We start from the raw sequence: 14,935 nt of genomic DNA on the forward strand, positions 1-14,935 counted from the left end.
AATGCAATCAATAACAATTAATTAACCGTTTGGTATAAAGTACATTTTTGTGGTTTTGAAAATGATCACCTGACGTCACCAGTTGGACTAGAAAGGTTGTGTTGGTAATGAAAATAGTCAGTTTTCATAACATCTTTTCAGTTTCAAAAGCTATTTCCTTTGCAGCATATGTAAATGCATATGTGGTATCATATGGTATGGTTAAGTAATATAAACAGTATTTAACCCAGTCTCTCATATCTCAAACATAAACTGAGGAAGTAAAAGAGCGTACTGCATATTGTGATGACACATTTGCGTCCATAATTAGTTGGTGGTATTTCTGAAGAACGTCTTAACTATCACACTGTTTTGTGACGTGTGACTGTTTTGAAATACAGAACATCAACAAAAGGTACTTTTAAACTGGGATAAATCTTGCTTGCATTACCATCTCATCCTTTAAAAACGGAAATGTCAACATTTCCTCTAGAAAGTGACAGGACAATCTGAAAGGTTGAAAGGTCCAGAGACAGTCCTGAGTCAGAGCACTGGCTCGGTGGAGCCGACCAAACGTCTGTATGTGTGTGCATGTGTTTTTCAAATCCTGTGAAAATGTTCACTGGGTGTAGTATTGAGGGGATATGTTTGTCATGTTTGGTTCCAGCTGCTGGTAATACTGGTGCAGCGCCGCAGTGAGGGAGTGAGGAGTGACTCTCATGTCCTGACGAGCCGCTTATTGTATGAGTGGGTCTACCATCCTGAGGATGTCTGAGTGGCTGAGGATTCCAGCAGGGCATTCCTGAGTGGAGGCCAATGGTAAAGTTTATAAACTAAATATATGAGTAAAGCTTCAGAGTTTCTTTTGAGCTACTGCTATGGTTGGACGGTTCAAAGAAAATTAACAGGTGGGTAAAATCAAACTGTGTGTGCATATGTGTGTGCATGTGTGTATGTAGGTGCGTCTCTGAGTGTGTGGATGTGTGTGTGTAGATGCGTCTGTGTGTGTGTGAAGGGCGGTGCGGGGTTGGGTTCAAGCACGCATAGTTTACGGGATTGGTTTTGTCACAAGCCTCAGTTTCAAAAAAAGAGAACAGGATGCTGATGTGGGGAACTGGTCTTCTGTTCTCTGCCCACTCCTCGTATAGAAACTATCTGTTTCCATGGCTATTACCCGTCAAATGTATGAAACACAATGCATGATGAAGGATTGTTCTTAGGGATGATTAATTAGTGATTGATTAAAAAGGGGTCTTACTGTTATGTAAAATAACACACACAAAATGTTCTGTTTGATGATTTTCCACATATACAGTATGTAAATGAAATGCTATCAGAATATAACATGTAAATAATATAACACTTAAATACAATGTATACATATTTGTACAGTCAGGATATTTTTTTATTTGAACCCTCTTAATTCTGTTGTAGGCTATGGAAATTTGTCAGCTATCACCAACTCAGGGTCTGATAAAAACCCTTTCGGAATCAGCGATTTGCCAGTCTGCAAGGACATGTCGCACCCTAGTGGAAGAAATAGTAATTTACATAATCAGACTGGGGGTCTGAGGATGTGCTCAGAAGTCTTCACACCAGGCAATAACAAACAAATCAGATAGAGGCCGTGGATCTAGACGACTATAATTAATCCTCCTACTGAGGATATTGTAGGCTATTGAGAACATTTCTTTAATCAAAATGTTATGTTAGTCTATAGGCTCAGATGGACAGCCATATTAAAAATACTTGAAAAAATGACAATTGACGTTGGATTTGATTAAGATATTGTCCCAGATTTCCTCTGATCTGTTTTTGCTATGAATATGGGCTAGGTCCATCTCCGCTCTGCACCCGGATGTGTGGCACGCTGTATAGTGGAAGTCTTCCAGTGCGTAGAAATAGCAGGAATGGCATGAGCAGAAAAATGTGATCGGTATTAGATAAACTAAACTAATGATTTTTAATGAGTCACTGAACCACAAATAAAATGGAAGACGACCTGGTGTCAGAAGATGATATCCGTAAGTCCGTGCGCTCGTGTTTGCATTATCACCGTAGTATTAGGATGCTCATTGATGGTAATAATGCGAATTCAGTCTGTTTGATTAAATTACAAGGCTACTATACGCCTACCTGACCATATATAACACATTCATCTAGGTCTATAAATGTCTCGTTCTATGTATTTTCACATGTATCACCGCAATAAGTTCAACATTCTATTTTTTGCATTTTCCTCGTTCTAAATGTTAAGGCGACTGTTTTGTACAGGATGGACATTAGCATGTAGATCTAAAACATGCATTGAGTAGTGGATTTACCATTTCATCGATGGTAGTAGTAAAAGCTGATAGTACTGATGGGTGTTTCAGCAGTGCCCTGTTTAGACCATGAGTCTACTGTGACTCTTCGTTCACAGTTCTCCGATCAGAGAAGGAGTTCCATGACGCTGCTAAGAGGAATGACACCGAAAAAATGCAGGAACTACTGAAGAAAGGAGTGGACATCAAAGCCAAAAACAAAGTGAGCACACATGCACATACACACTGTTAAAGCTTTATTGTAACATTCTGCTGCTTTGGAGGTCTGGAAGTGAGTAAACCAATGGCTTTAGAGTCAGTGACAGCTCCTAGCTGTCTCTGTGTTCTCACACAGAGGAGGGAAACACACTTGTTGTCCCGGAAACAGGATGTGAGCCCAGTTCAGAGCCCATTCAGTTGTTTTTCTTGACTTAGCAGTACTGGATGAATTATTCCATGGTACTGAAGCTCGGTATCATTATAGGTCTCCCTCTTCCTCTCTATTTCTCTATTTCAATTTCTCTCTCTCCTCAGATAGACCGTAAAGCTCTACATTGGGCAGCTGGTGCAGGAAATGAGCAGGCTCTGCGCCTGTTACTGGACCATGACACAGAGGTGGACGAGGAGGACAGTGTATGTACAGACAAACACACACAGCCACACAGACACACTCAAAACACACACCTAAACACAGATAAATACATGCACACAGCACAGGCATGCATACGCACACATACAAACAGCATTGACACAGATAAACACATACACACACACAAACACACACATGCGAACACAATCGGGACAAAACTTGTTATGATTTGGTACTAAATAACAGATAGCTCACTGTAACTACCTGTTAAGTCTGGGGGAGGAAAACAGTTCGACAAACAATATTAGTGGGATAGTTACTTTACAAATGATGTGCTTCTAGCAATGCAATTAAAAGTTGTGATGTAATGATCAGCTAAGTCTAGTTTGTGTCTCCACAGTTTGGCATGAACGCTCTGTTGCTGGCAGCCTGGTTTGGTCATCTCAAGGTCCTGCAGATCTTGGTGGCCAGTGGAGCCAAGCTCAACTGTGAAAACAAGGTGAGGTCAGCTTCAGTGGCTGTCAGTCAGGACAGTGTGTGAAGAGAAGACATGTTTACTAATGTTGTACCATGCACCGGTCAGGTCAACGTCCGTCAACAGATGTATGGTAACATTCTTTTCTAGGGGTTCCCAAACTGTTTCGTACATCTGTTTATTTGTGTGTGTCTCTCTATCCCACAGAATGGTCTTAGCATGTTACACTGTGCTGCTCAGCGAGGTCACATCTCATTACTGGAGTTCATCATGGAGGACCTGGAGGACGTGAGGATTGACAGAGTGGACAAGGTGACTGCTGCTGCGCCTTGCCTCCCACAGCCATCCTGCTCCCTGGCTAGGCAACAGAATACCTTTGGTGTTGACTTTATGGATCCTTTCAATGCCACCTCCCTCAGTACACAGAAAGGCCTCAAGGGTTAACAGTGCTGTGTGCTTCATGCTTCTGTGCTCTGTGTGTTTGTGTGCCTGTGTGTATATGTGTGTGTGTGTGTGTGTTTCATAACCCCTGGGTCTCTGTACTCCGCCAGTCTGGTAAGACAGCGTTTCACCTGGCAGCCGAGCATGGCCAGCTGGAGGCGGTGGGCTTCCTCATAGGGATGGGTTGTACACACAGCCTCAGGGACAAGGTAGGACTCACTTGTTCAGGATGCTAGGGTGTGTGTGGACTATAACCACTATTTGTTTTAAATAAAAGCACATACATGCTTTCACATACACTATACAAGCACACACATGCACACACAAACCCTTATCCACACATTCACTTTAATTAATATGTTTGTTGTTTGTGGAACAGGTTACTATAGGGGACATTATATCATGGTTATCTGTTATCGTTCATGTGAAACAGAAAGAGAATACTGCCATGCATCTATCAGCCATGCACGGACACACAGAGGTGCTGCAGAAGATCATGGAGATTGGAGTGGATATTGACGAGAGAAACATAGTGAGTAGGCTTTCTGTATCTTTTACCCAAAGCACTGAGTACTGTGCACACACACACACACGCCGTACAAAGAAGCTCCGTACCTTATATTTCCAGGATGGACTGACAGCTTTGCACGTATCTGCTGATGGAGGTCATTATGAATGTGTTCAACTACTGCTGGAGTCCAGCTGCAATGTCAACTCACTGACAAACGTAAGTGTTTCTGTACACATACATTGACTTCAGAAGGTATTCGAACCCCTTCCCTTTCAGCAAATGTTATTGTGTTGTAAATTGAATTGTCAAGTGGATAACACTACACTACACTCAATGACCCATGATGACAAAGTGAAAACCTGTTTTTAGATTTTTTTCTGCGAAATTCCTGAAAAATCATAAACTGACATCTGTCATTTACATAAGTAGGCGGACATTTTGCTGTGGCACTTCAAATCGTGGTCATGTTAAGATGTGTCCAGAACTTGGAGTCCCCCTGTTAAAGACACCTTCAGAAATGTGGTCTGACAGGTAAACCTGTAGCATGTCCCATGGTGGTGCTGTGATCTCCCTGCAGAAGAACATGAACGCTCTCCACTATGTGGCTCAGCACGGCCATGACAGGGAGGCCAGAATGCTGCTGGAGGCTGGAGTCAACACAAACACCGTAGACAATGTAAGTACTTCAAGTCAACTTCAATTTGTTTTTTGCTAATTTTACTTTTGCTCTGTGATTAAAGAACAATGTGACTCGTTAAGACCTGTCAACTATCGCATGAAGGAGTTCAGTATCAGCATTAGCCTGACTGCTCATCATCACCATCTCTTATCCACTACCTGGGTAGAACTCCAGTGATCCAGCCTAACTGTTGATGGTACAGCAGGTTCAGGAGCATGAAAGCTGTTTTGTCCGCTGTGTGTTCATGGTAACCCAGCTCTGGTTCAAGATAGTATTGTATGAGCTGGGGGGTTGTGGCTGTCTGCGTGATAGCCAAAGGCAAGCAAGAACCACAAAGACCTTTAGACAAAACACAGGAAATCCAATAGTCTTTAGATATGATCCACCATCACAAAGCTAGAGGATCAGTTGCAGTGTCTAGGGAAGTAGACCCTGCTTACTCCCAAAGCCTTAGAAAGCAGAACCAATTTCTAATTTTGAGCTAATTTAAAGACGCAAAGTATCTCAAAGCCTGGCCAAGTGTGTCCTCATTGTTATGATGACCAGCTTGACCAACAGGGGGAGCCCTTTCCTGCAGGTTTAACTGTACACTGTTGGTCAATGTAAAATGCCAAGACAGCAACAGTACATATGTTATGGCTGTGTTTGTTTTTAATCGCTTTGTTTTTGTTTTACATAGCAACACATATCACCTATGCACCTAGCTGTGCTCAACAATCACACAGAGATTGTTCAACTACTGATAGATGCAGAATGTGACCTGGACATCGTGGACAATGTAAGTCTTGTTTCCACTGCAAAGGAACACCCCTATGTTATATTAACTGTACAAGGACTGTATTTGGTTTAACTACACTACTACTGGATGATATTACAGAATGTCATCTGTCACAGGAATCCTTTTGTTGGTTTATCTGTGATACTTCAGTGGAAATATGTGTTAAATGATTCTAAACCAGGTTATGCTAGGTTGCCTGTGTTGTCTTGTCCCAAGAGTTTCAGTGCCCAGTCTTGGGCTCTGAAACCCACACTTGAAACTTGAAACTAAACTACCCTTTATTCAGTTATGAGAAGTGAACGTTTTCTCGTCTAAGACCATCCCACCTTGTGTTGACTATGTTTCAGCTTTAAGGTGAAGGACCAAAAAGGACCCATATATGTACTAAACACTGATAAGGTCTGCAGCTTGGCTGCGTTCGTTTTGAGTCTTCTGATAGCCTCTGACCTCTCTCACCTGACTCCTCACAGAGGCAGCAGACAGCCCTGCACATTGCAGCAGAACACGGGCGCCAGGACATTGCTGAGATGATCCTTATAGTTGGGGTCAACCTTAACCTCAGGGACAAGGTACTCCACCCAGTCTTACTCAGGAACATGTCACGTATACATAATGGTGTATATCATGGATTACTTCCAGGTGTACCCTAAACACAAGAGTTTGACAGCAGGCTTTAAGATTTTAACTGCTGATATGATGTCACTAACAGATAGGAAAGTGGACGACTGTTGGCTAATAGTTTCACTTTTAGACTGGCAGTTAAGAGAAGATAAGATACATGTCATTACACTTTAACCTGAGCGCAAATGAACACTACTAACTCTTAAAGCTGCTGTATCATGATAAAAAACATTTCAGGCACGTATACGTTAGTTATCTCACTTGACCATCAATCTGGGAAGCCATAGCATATTATCCTCATTGTTATTATTGTTTATTAATGATGGAAGCCAGTCAATTAAACCCGGTGTTCTTTCTTCCTGTGATGTCACACTCAGCAAGGGAAGACGTGTCTGGAGGTGGCAGCACGTGGAGGTCATGTTGTCCTGGTGGACATGATCATCAAAGCAGACCACTTTTACAAATGGGAGAAAGTGAGTTCAGCCCTAAACTAGTCTGACCGGGCGCCAGCCCAAAATGTGCAGTCTGTCTGTGGACTTCAGTTGGACTGTCAGGCAGTTATCAGTGTCAACTCTCAGTCTTCCTCCCTCCCAGGAGAACGTTAGCAGCGGTGACTCCTGGGAGGGGAAGCAGCTGAGCTTCAGGCAGGACCACCAGCAGGAGACGCAGCACCTCCGCTCTGTCATGTGGAGGCTGGCCACAAAGCACCTGACCTACGGGGAGTGGAAGATCCTGGCCCAGTACTGGGGCTTCACCGACGCACACATACGTGCCATAGAACAGCAGTGGACAGGTAAGCTGGTCTGTAGTAAACGCCTCCATTTATGACCTACACTATCATTGTTTCCCAATCAGTTTATTTCACTATTTATTTACATTTCTTGGTCAATTGTTGACGTTTATTGTTTCCTTCATGACTATATTGCTCTGTATTCAGGCTGTCATTGGAAAAATGTATTCATTGTTTTTTGCCTGAATAAATATAGGTTAAAGGTGCTGTATAGCAAATTCCAAATGCTTTACAGCCACTTTAAATAAACACTAAATGTTATTCAAATCACAGGTACAAAGAGCTTTAAGGAGCATGGCCATCGAATGCTGTTGATCTGGTTGCATGGAGTGATGATTGCCGGGGAGAATCCAATCAAAGGCCTGTATGAGGGGCTGGTCGGCATCTCCAGGACAGACCTAGCAGGCAAGTACAGAGGGGCCTCTGCCATCAGGGAGAGTTCTACATCTGGGACTCGTACATCAAAAAACTCATGTTAGAAACATTACATAAACATTACAAACTCTGTTGGCATGGAGCAGCTGCTCATGTATCATAACAAGTTCTCCTTCTTTGTACATATTGTTTAATTACAATGGTCCTGTCTGATTACTGGTTAATGATGGTCAGTGTTTCCCCTACCATTATATTAGGGGGGCGCCCCGCCCCCCCAATGGCACCCCCCGCCCCCCTGGAAGGTCAAGTTAATAATAATAAAATAAAAAATAAAAAAATATATATAGCGCCCGATCACAAAATAAGTCATTTAAGGTTACCTTTCCTATAAAACAGGTCTATAGCTTGCTCTTTTATTAAACAAGCTAAATGGCCTTATGTTATTTATCTTATTTACACGACGGCGTGTCATTTACATTTAGTAAATTAGCAGACGCTCTTATCCAGAGTGACTTACAGTAGGTAAAGGGACATTCCCCCCGAGGCAAGTAGGGTGAAGTGCCTTGCCCAAGGACACAACGTCATTTAAACCTAGGGGAAACACTGATGGTTATTGGTCTAGTTAATGTGTTTCTGCTGGTGATTACTAGTCTGTTTTAATCCAACAGAAAGCATCAGACAGAAGGCGAATGCAGACACCAGCTCCCCCAAAAAATGCTCTGCTATGTGACTCCAGTGGTGTGTTGCTGACTGCAGAAATAGGTGTACTGTAATAGAGGACATACTAAAGTATAATTAGTGGTGGGTCCAGTAAAGAGAAGTGGGTATACTCCACATACCTTGGTATACCCTTGACTATATTAGTGTATGAAGCCCTGCACATATGATTTGAGGAAGTAACACTCTGGGGAAATCCCAACTATACTGGGACAATATGCTCATAAATTATGTAATGTCCAATGTTTACTAAAACACAAACATAAAATGCATGCTATGTAGTGTGTAAATGAAAAGTGGCCATATGAGGTCTGGATGAACACTTGATTTTGTATATTCATATTTCCATACACAAGGGCTACTTCCTCGTACACTACGTAGAACAACACTGATTGATTGTATTTTGCCTGTGAGGCATATGGATGTTTTTATTTTGCAAATATTTATCTCCCAATATGAAGAACATCGGACCTCATTTAGGATGAAATAGTTCTATTTCATAGTTAGCGTCACACTCACACAAGTGGTGTGTGTACAGTACACCATACAGTGGCCCACTCCTCTATAGGACTTACTAATGTAAACAGAATGTGATATATGCCAACTGATCTTCTATGCAGCACAATAGCTTTTCGTGAAAACATATGCTGACTTACTATAAAATGCAATATCTTGTGGTCAGTTTTGAACCATTTCTATAATGTTTTCCACCTCGTTGATGCTCAACTGAAATGCACTGGTATAATGGCAATTGATAGCTCTTTTGTATGTCGATTTTCTTTAGCAATCGACAATTACAAATGTAAAGAATTTAGAAGAAATGTGTACGTCTTATTTGTCAATTTGTAAAAATAAAAAAAACACATGGATTTCTCCTTTTAAGACATTGATTTATGTGCATGAGACACAGCATATCTGTTCAAGACTTTAATTGAACCGCAAATTAAATGTTTACTTGTCACATTATACATAGTACTGTTTTTAATTCCATTTCTTATAACATCTTATGATTGATGTTACTCAGTAATCAGTGCTTCAGTTTTCTTACCAACAGTTGGCATGGTTAACCATAAACAAACAAGGAAAACAAAGCATTCAGACATTTCAAAAGTGCAACATTTAGTAACAGCAATAAAATAACTGTATATCACATAAGGCAAAGGGTTCATAATATGGCATCATATGAAGTTTCTTTCCAACTAAAGCACAACTATTTGTATTTACAGTAACAGTGATTATTAAAATATTGTTTTTTTTTCTGGAAAGTAAAAATATCCTCAATTGAACCTGTTGATTGATTGTATTCAACATTGTAGAAAAAAATACAAGAGATCAGCATATCACTGACCAATAGTGGTGTCTGATGAGCAGTAAAAGATCTGCCGATTTGCTGGTTGAGGAAAAGTGCCCATAGTTCTGTTTGTCCACCCAATCAAGAACCAAGACACTGCTAGGTAACAGTCTCATTGGTCATCGTCACTATCCCTGCTACTGGTTTGGTGACTCTTTTGTACCTCCAGCTCCTCAGCGCTAATCATGGCAGGATTGATGGCCGCATACCTGGTCCCATGGAACTGACGCAAGTGTATCTTCAGAGCAGGATAAAGACAAGAGTTGGAGTGAACAAAAAAAGCAATGACTCAGAATACAGTAACATTTCCATTGTGATCAATCTGTTTGTCGATTGAAAAATAGAAAGCCTAAACATGTCTTCACCTGTATGTAAAGGTTGACTTCTGCACTCCTGCACAGGTACGGGAAGTTTCCACCCGTTTTGAGGTGAGCTCTTCTAGCATTTGGATACAACTTGTACATCTCTTCCTTGGCCTCAAGTGAGAGGGCGCTCTGGTCAAACACCTTCAAAACCAAAAGACATGCAAATGTACATAACTGGCTAGCATTTGAATGAATTAAAACAATATTCAAAGTACTGCCTCTTACATCCATAATGGTCACAGCTATGTCCTTAATCTTGTGCGGCTCTACGTAGGAGTTCTGACAGTTGAGTGTGAGCCGAGAGGCTAGGTCGCTCTGGTTCAGGCTCTCCAGCTACAGTACACCCACAGGAAACACGGCAGGGAGGAGAAACAGCAGAATAGAGACAGCTTTGTCATTCAATTTACAAGCAAATACATTTAACCTTCGCCTGGCATGTGAACACACATTCACAACACAGTTCTGGGAACTAAGTAAGATATCACATTCACGTGAAACCTTAAAAAGCCCAGACTATTTGCCTGGTTATACGCTGTAGTTACATGTCAGAGACAGCAGCTGTTTTCTTCAAACAATACTCGAATCCTTAAAGATCCTGTAAAGCAAATTCCATGATTTACTCAGTACAATATATACAGTTAGGTCCATAAATATTTGGACATTGACACCATTTTCATCATTTTGGCTCTGTATACCACCACAATGGATTTGAAATGAAACAATCAAGATGTGCTTTAAGTGCAGACTTTCAGCTTTAATTTCAGGGTATTTACATCCAAATCAGGTGAACAGTGTAGGAATTACAACACATTTGATATGTGGCCCCCCTCTTTTTAAGGGACCAAAAGTAATTGGACAATTGGCTGCTCAGCTGTTCCATGGCCAGGTGTATGTTATTCCTTCATGGGAGTTTGTTATTTCATTGACAAGGAGCAGATAAAAGGTCTAGAGTTCATTTCAAGTATGGTATTTGTGTTTGGAATCTGTTGCTGTCAACTCTCAATATGAAGTCCAAAGAGCTGTCACCATCAGTGAAGCAAGCCATCGTTAGGCTGTAAAATCAAAACAAACCTATCAGAGAGATAGCAAAAACATTAGGTGTGGCCAAATCAACTGTTTGGTACATTCTTAAAAAGAAAGAACGCACTGGTGAGCTCAGCAACACCAAAAGACCCGGAAGAGCACGGAAAACAACTGTGGTGGATGACAGAAGAATTCTTTCCCTGGTGAAGAAAAACCCCTTCACAACAGTTGGCCAGATCAAGAACACTCTCCAGGAAGTAGGCGTATCTCTGTCAAAGTCAAAAATTAAGAGAAGACTTCACCAGAGTAAATACAGAGGGTTCACCACAATATGTAAACCATTGGTGAGTCTCAAAAACAGGAAGACCAGATTAGAGTTTGCCAAAAAACATCTAAAAGAGCCTGTACAGTTCTGGAACAACATCCTATGGACAGATGAGACCAAGATCAACTTGTACCAGAATGATGGGAAGAGAAGAGTATCGAGAAGGGAAGGAACTGCTCATGATCCAAAGCATACCACCTCATCAGTGAAGCATGGTGGAGGTAGTGTTATGGCGTGGGCATGTATGGCTGCCAATGGAACTGGTTCCCTTGTATTTATCGATGATGTGACTGCTGACAAAAGCAGTAGGATGAATTCTGAAGTGTTTCGGGCAATATTATCTGCTCAGATTCAGCCAAATGCTTCAGAACTCATAGGACGGCGCTTCACAGTGCAGATGGACAATGACCCGAAGCATACTGCGAAAGCAACCAAAGAGTTTTTTAAGGCAAAGAAGTGGAATGTTCTGCAATGGCCAAGTCAATCACCTGACCTAAATCCAATTGAGCATGCATTTCACTTGCTAAAGACAAAACTGAAGGGAAAATGCCCCAAGAACAAGCAGGAACTGAAGACAGTTGCAGTAGAGGCCTGGCAGAGCATCACCAGGGACGAAACCCAGCGTCTGGTGATGTCTATGGGTTCCAGACTTCAGGCTGTCATTGACTGCAAAGGATTTGCAACCAAGTATTAAAAGTGACAATTAGATTTATGATTATGTTAGTTTGTCCAATTATTTTTGGTCCCTTAAAAAGGGGGGGGGCCACATATAAAATGTGTTGTAATTCCTACACCGTTCACCTGATTTGGATGTAAATACCCTGAAATTAAAGCTGAAAGTCTGCACTTAAAGCACATCTTGATTGTTTCATTTCAAATCCATTGTGGTGGTATACAGAGCCAAAATGATGAAAATTGTGTCAATGTCCAAATATTTATGGACCTAACTGTACGTGTGAAATTAGGTCCTGAAAGCATGTGCAAAGCGCAAAAACTTTGTCGCACTGAAATGTTGAGTTAGACCGTTGAACAGTTTCTCTTCCGTTTTCAGCTCAGGTTTTGTATAGGCGGAGCCAAAACCCGACCGATCTACGTCACAGCGACCTATCTACATCAGATCACAGACGGTTGCATTCTGTTACTCAGCTGGTAGGATGCAAAGACAAAGAAATTAATACATTAAACACTCAAGAGATTGCATGTAGGTCTGATCTGATATCTGCAATAGATTTAGCAAGTGTTGCTGTTGTTGCTAAATTCAATAAATTCGAGGGGGCGGAGATTCAGCTTCTACAGGCGACACGCCCTCCCAGTCTCCAGCAGAGAAGGCTGCTGATTTTCTCACGATTTCAGAGCCTAATTTAACATACTTGTCGGTGGGGTTTTTTTCATTCGAATTTGGATGGGTAGTTAACAACACATTCTTCTGTGGTGTGATGAACTTCAAACTAATTTTCAATTCCACTTTACAGGATCTTTAAAGCAGATATGACTATTCTGGTTTAGGGAAAACAGGAAGTAGAGAGAGAGGGGCAGTATGGGATGATGTGGAGTGGAAAGCTTACTCTGTCCACCATGAAGTCAATAGCATCCGCCATTTTGGGATCAACAGGTCCTCTTGAGAAGTTCCCAAGAACAATCTTTTTCAACATGAAGGCAGGCATCAACCAAAAGCTGGATAACAGGGATGAAAAAACATGGTGGTTGTAGCTGTTACTCACAAACTCCAGTGAAGGATGGTGGATAAATGGAGAAAACAAAGAGATGCGATGGCCACTCCCTGATGCCAGAGACTCTTACCTGTTAGCTGTCCATGTCTGATTAAAGATGGATGTGTCACTGAAGGAGTTACACAGGACCAGGGAATGCACTCTGGGGGACTTGTGCGTGCACTCAGCAAACTTCTGAGCCAGGAATCCACCCAATGAGGCACCAAACAGATGGACCTGAAACAGAAGTGAGACCATGGTAGATCACATCACTTTCTAACCACACATAGCAGCATAGATAGTCATTGGGAAGGCTTGAGTGAATGACAAGTTATAAACCTTATCCAACTGCAAATGGTCAAGCAACTTCCGAAAACCATCACAGAATTCCAAAAGATCCCAGTACACAGGATACTGCAGCTAAGATGTAAAAAGAGAGCACAGGACAGAATCACTGCGATGAACTTCCTAAACATTCAATTCAAAAACCAAGGTTCGAGTCATTGTAAAAACAGTCTCACTATTAGTTTTCTAAATGGGAATACAGACACATGCACACAAGATTAAATCAACTCCAAACATCAGAACCACATACATGCATGGTTGTGCACATACAAATACATTTATTTTGACCAACTGCTAAAAGATGCATAAGAGTTTGATACCTTAACTATGGGTGTTTACTCAACAGTATAGTCTAAATTTCACGCACATCTGGTGCATCTACACTGTAAAATGAGGAGGGATACATTGGTGGGAGACTGCAGAGACTATTTGTAAATTCACAGCATGTCCACTACTTCATACAAGACTACACCATTACTGACAGTCTACGGCTAATTTTTCTCATCTTACCGAGATCACTCTGTAGCCCCAGCCTGTGAGAGCTAGGACTTGCTGGAAGAACACCTCTGCTGTCCCACTGACAGGGGGAAGGAATATTATGGGACACCGAATGCTCTTTGGTCCTGTATCGTACAAGGACCAGACCTTGCTGTCGTCATCATCCACAATTATCTGTAGTGAAACAGGGGACTGATTTAGACTGTTTCTTTGAATGTGGCTTATTGATTCAAATTCAATAAGTAGTGAAGACACAATGACCATGGCAAGGGACGGTATGTGGCAACATCACTGCAAACATTTTGAAAAGAGAACCCAGCTGGTTGAATCATGTCAGATAACATGCCATCTTTGCAGTTACACCATTTTATATCCTTTTGTACAGATGTCATAATAAAAGCCTGAAATAATAATTAAAAAACTCACTCTTTTCAGGGGCACTGTGCTTCGGAACCAGTTGTAGTCCGGGGATACGCGTATCTCCTCCATTTCTGAGAAGACAAGCCGATACTGTACTAACTCGCTACAAAGAAAAGCATGATGATATCGATACACTTGTACAATAAATAACTATAGCTAGCTAGGTTTCCTATTTAAGCAAAAGAGTATTAACTTTACTACTTCCTTTGTGGTTAAGCTATTAAGAGTACACCAAATTGAAATCAACGACGATTGTCAAGAAAACTGCCTGACAGACCATAGATCTCTGTGACAGAGAGCATGCCGCAGCACAAGCAACACTCGTGACGACGTAGCGGTAACAAGCTAGCTCGCACTCTCCAGCTCGTAACAAGAATGTCATGAAGTTAAAAACAATGTTTAAGCACATTTGGTCCAATCCCTCAAGGAAGCGGATCTTAAATGCAAGAAAAGTTACCGATTTCTCTTTGGATAGCATTCAATGTATCCGTTGACTGTTATCCATGGATTAGAGGCATTTTACATCGCTTCTATAGCTAGCCATTTGGTCATATGACATTATTTGCATGTACTTCCGTGTTTCTTTGCGCGCTGGTGCGTTTCAATAGTATAGCCTGCTTTCCTTTTCTGTGCTTCCACTG

The 14,935-nt window shown here is 41.5% G+C and overlaps 2 protein-coding genes across 3 annotated transcripts; one reads left to right on the forward strand and one right to left on the reverse strand.

Annotated features, from left to right (window-relative positions):
- Nucleotides 1–1,841: 1,841 nt before the first annotated feature.
- On the forward strand, nt 1,842–9,510 carry ankdd1a (ankyrin repeat and death domain containing 1A). Of its 2 annotated transcripts, none has more exons than XM_062471506.1 (15): nt 1,842–2,003; nt 2,402–2,505; nt 2,817–2,915; nt 3,272–3,370; nt 3,554–3,658; nt 3,898–3,996; nt 4,167–4,319; nt 4,416–4,514; nt 4,876–4,974; nt 5,657–5,755; nt 6,226–6,324; nt 6,754–6,849; nt 6,971–7,169; nt 7,440–7,575; nt 8,214–9,510. In XM_062471506.1, the coding sequence occupies exons 1-15, from the start codon at nt 1,970–1,972 to the stop codon at nt 8,269–8,271; spliced, it is 1,578 nt and encodes a 525-aa protein (XP_062327490.1). In that variant the 5' UTR covers nt 1,842–1,969; the 3' UTR covers nt 8,272–9,510. The 2 variants fall into 2 exon arrangements, with proteins under 2 accessions (XP_062327490.1, XP_062327491.1); XM_062471507.1 differs by having other exon boundaries at nt 1,843–2,003; nt 4,221–4,319.
- spg21 (SPG21 abhydrolase domain containing, maspardin) lies at nt 9,173–14,929 on the reverse strand. The gene is made up of 9 exons (XM_062471509.1): nt 14,752–14,929; nt 14,301–14,365; nt 13,887–14,048; nt 13,371–13,451; nt 13,123–13,268; nt 12,888–12,996; nt 10,200–10,307; nt 9,975–10,115; nt 9,173–9,847 (listed from the first exon to the last, which is right to left on the reverse strand). Exons 2-9 carry the CDS (start codon nt 14,361–14,363, stop codon nt 9,722–9,724), a joined length of 936 nt encoding a protein of 311 aa, XP_062327493.1. The 5' UTR covers nt 14,364–14,365; nt 14,752–14,929; the 3' UTR covers nt 9,173–9,721.
- Between the last annotated feature and the right edge of the window lie 6 nt (nt 14,930–14,935).

Source organism: Osmerus eperlanus, chromosome 10 (genome assembly GCF_963692335.1).
Source record: "Osmerus eperlanus chromosome 10, fOsmEpe2.1, whole genome shotgun sequence".
In the NCBI taxonomy this organism is placed as follows: domain Eukaryota; kingdom Metazoa; phylum Chordata; class Actinopteri; order Osmeriformes; family Osmeridae; genus Osmerus; species Osmerus eperlanus.

Bases quoted from the DNA above. Each gene is read 5' to 3' on its own strand.
- ankdd1a (XM_062471506.1), top strand. From the start codon at position 1,970: ATGGAAGACGACCTGGTGTCAGAAGATGATATCC. The intron at 5,756-6,225 runs GTAAGTCTTGTT...GACTCCTCACAG, and splicing joins ACCTGGACATCGTGGACAAT to AGGCAGCAGACAGCCCTGCA. The intron at 6,850-6,970 runs GTGAGTTCAGCC...CCTCCCTCCCAG, and splicing joins ACTTTTACAAATGGGAGAAA to GAGAACGTTAGCAGCGGTGA.
- spg21 (XM_062471509.1), bottom strand. From the start codon at position 14,363: ATGGAGGAGATACGCGTATCCCCGGACTACAACTGGTTCCGAAGCACA. The intron at 13,452-13,886 runs GTAAGATGAGAA...TTTACATCTTAG, and splicing joins GGGGCTACAGAGTGATCTCG to CTGCAGTATCCTGTGTACTG. The intron at 12,997-13,122 runs GTAAGAGTCTCT...CCTGTTATCCAG, and splicing joins CAGACATGGACAGCTAACAG to CTTTTGGTTGATGCCTGCCT.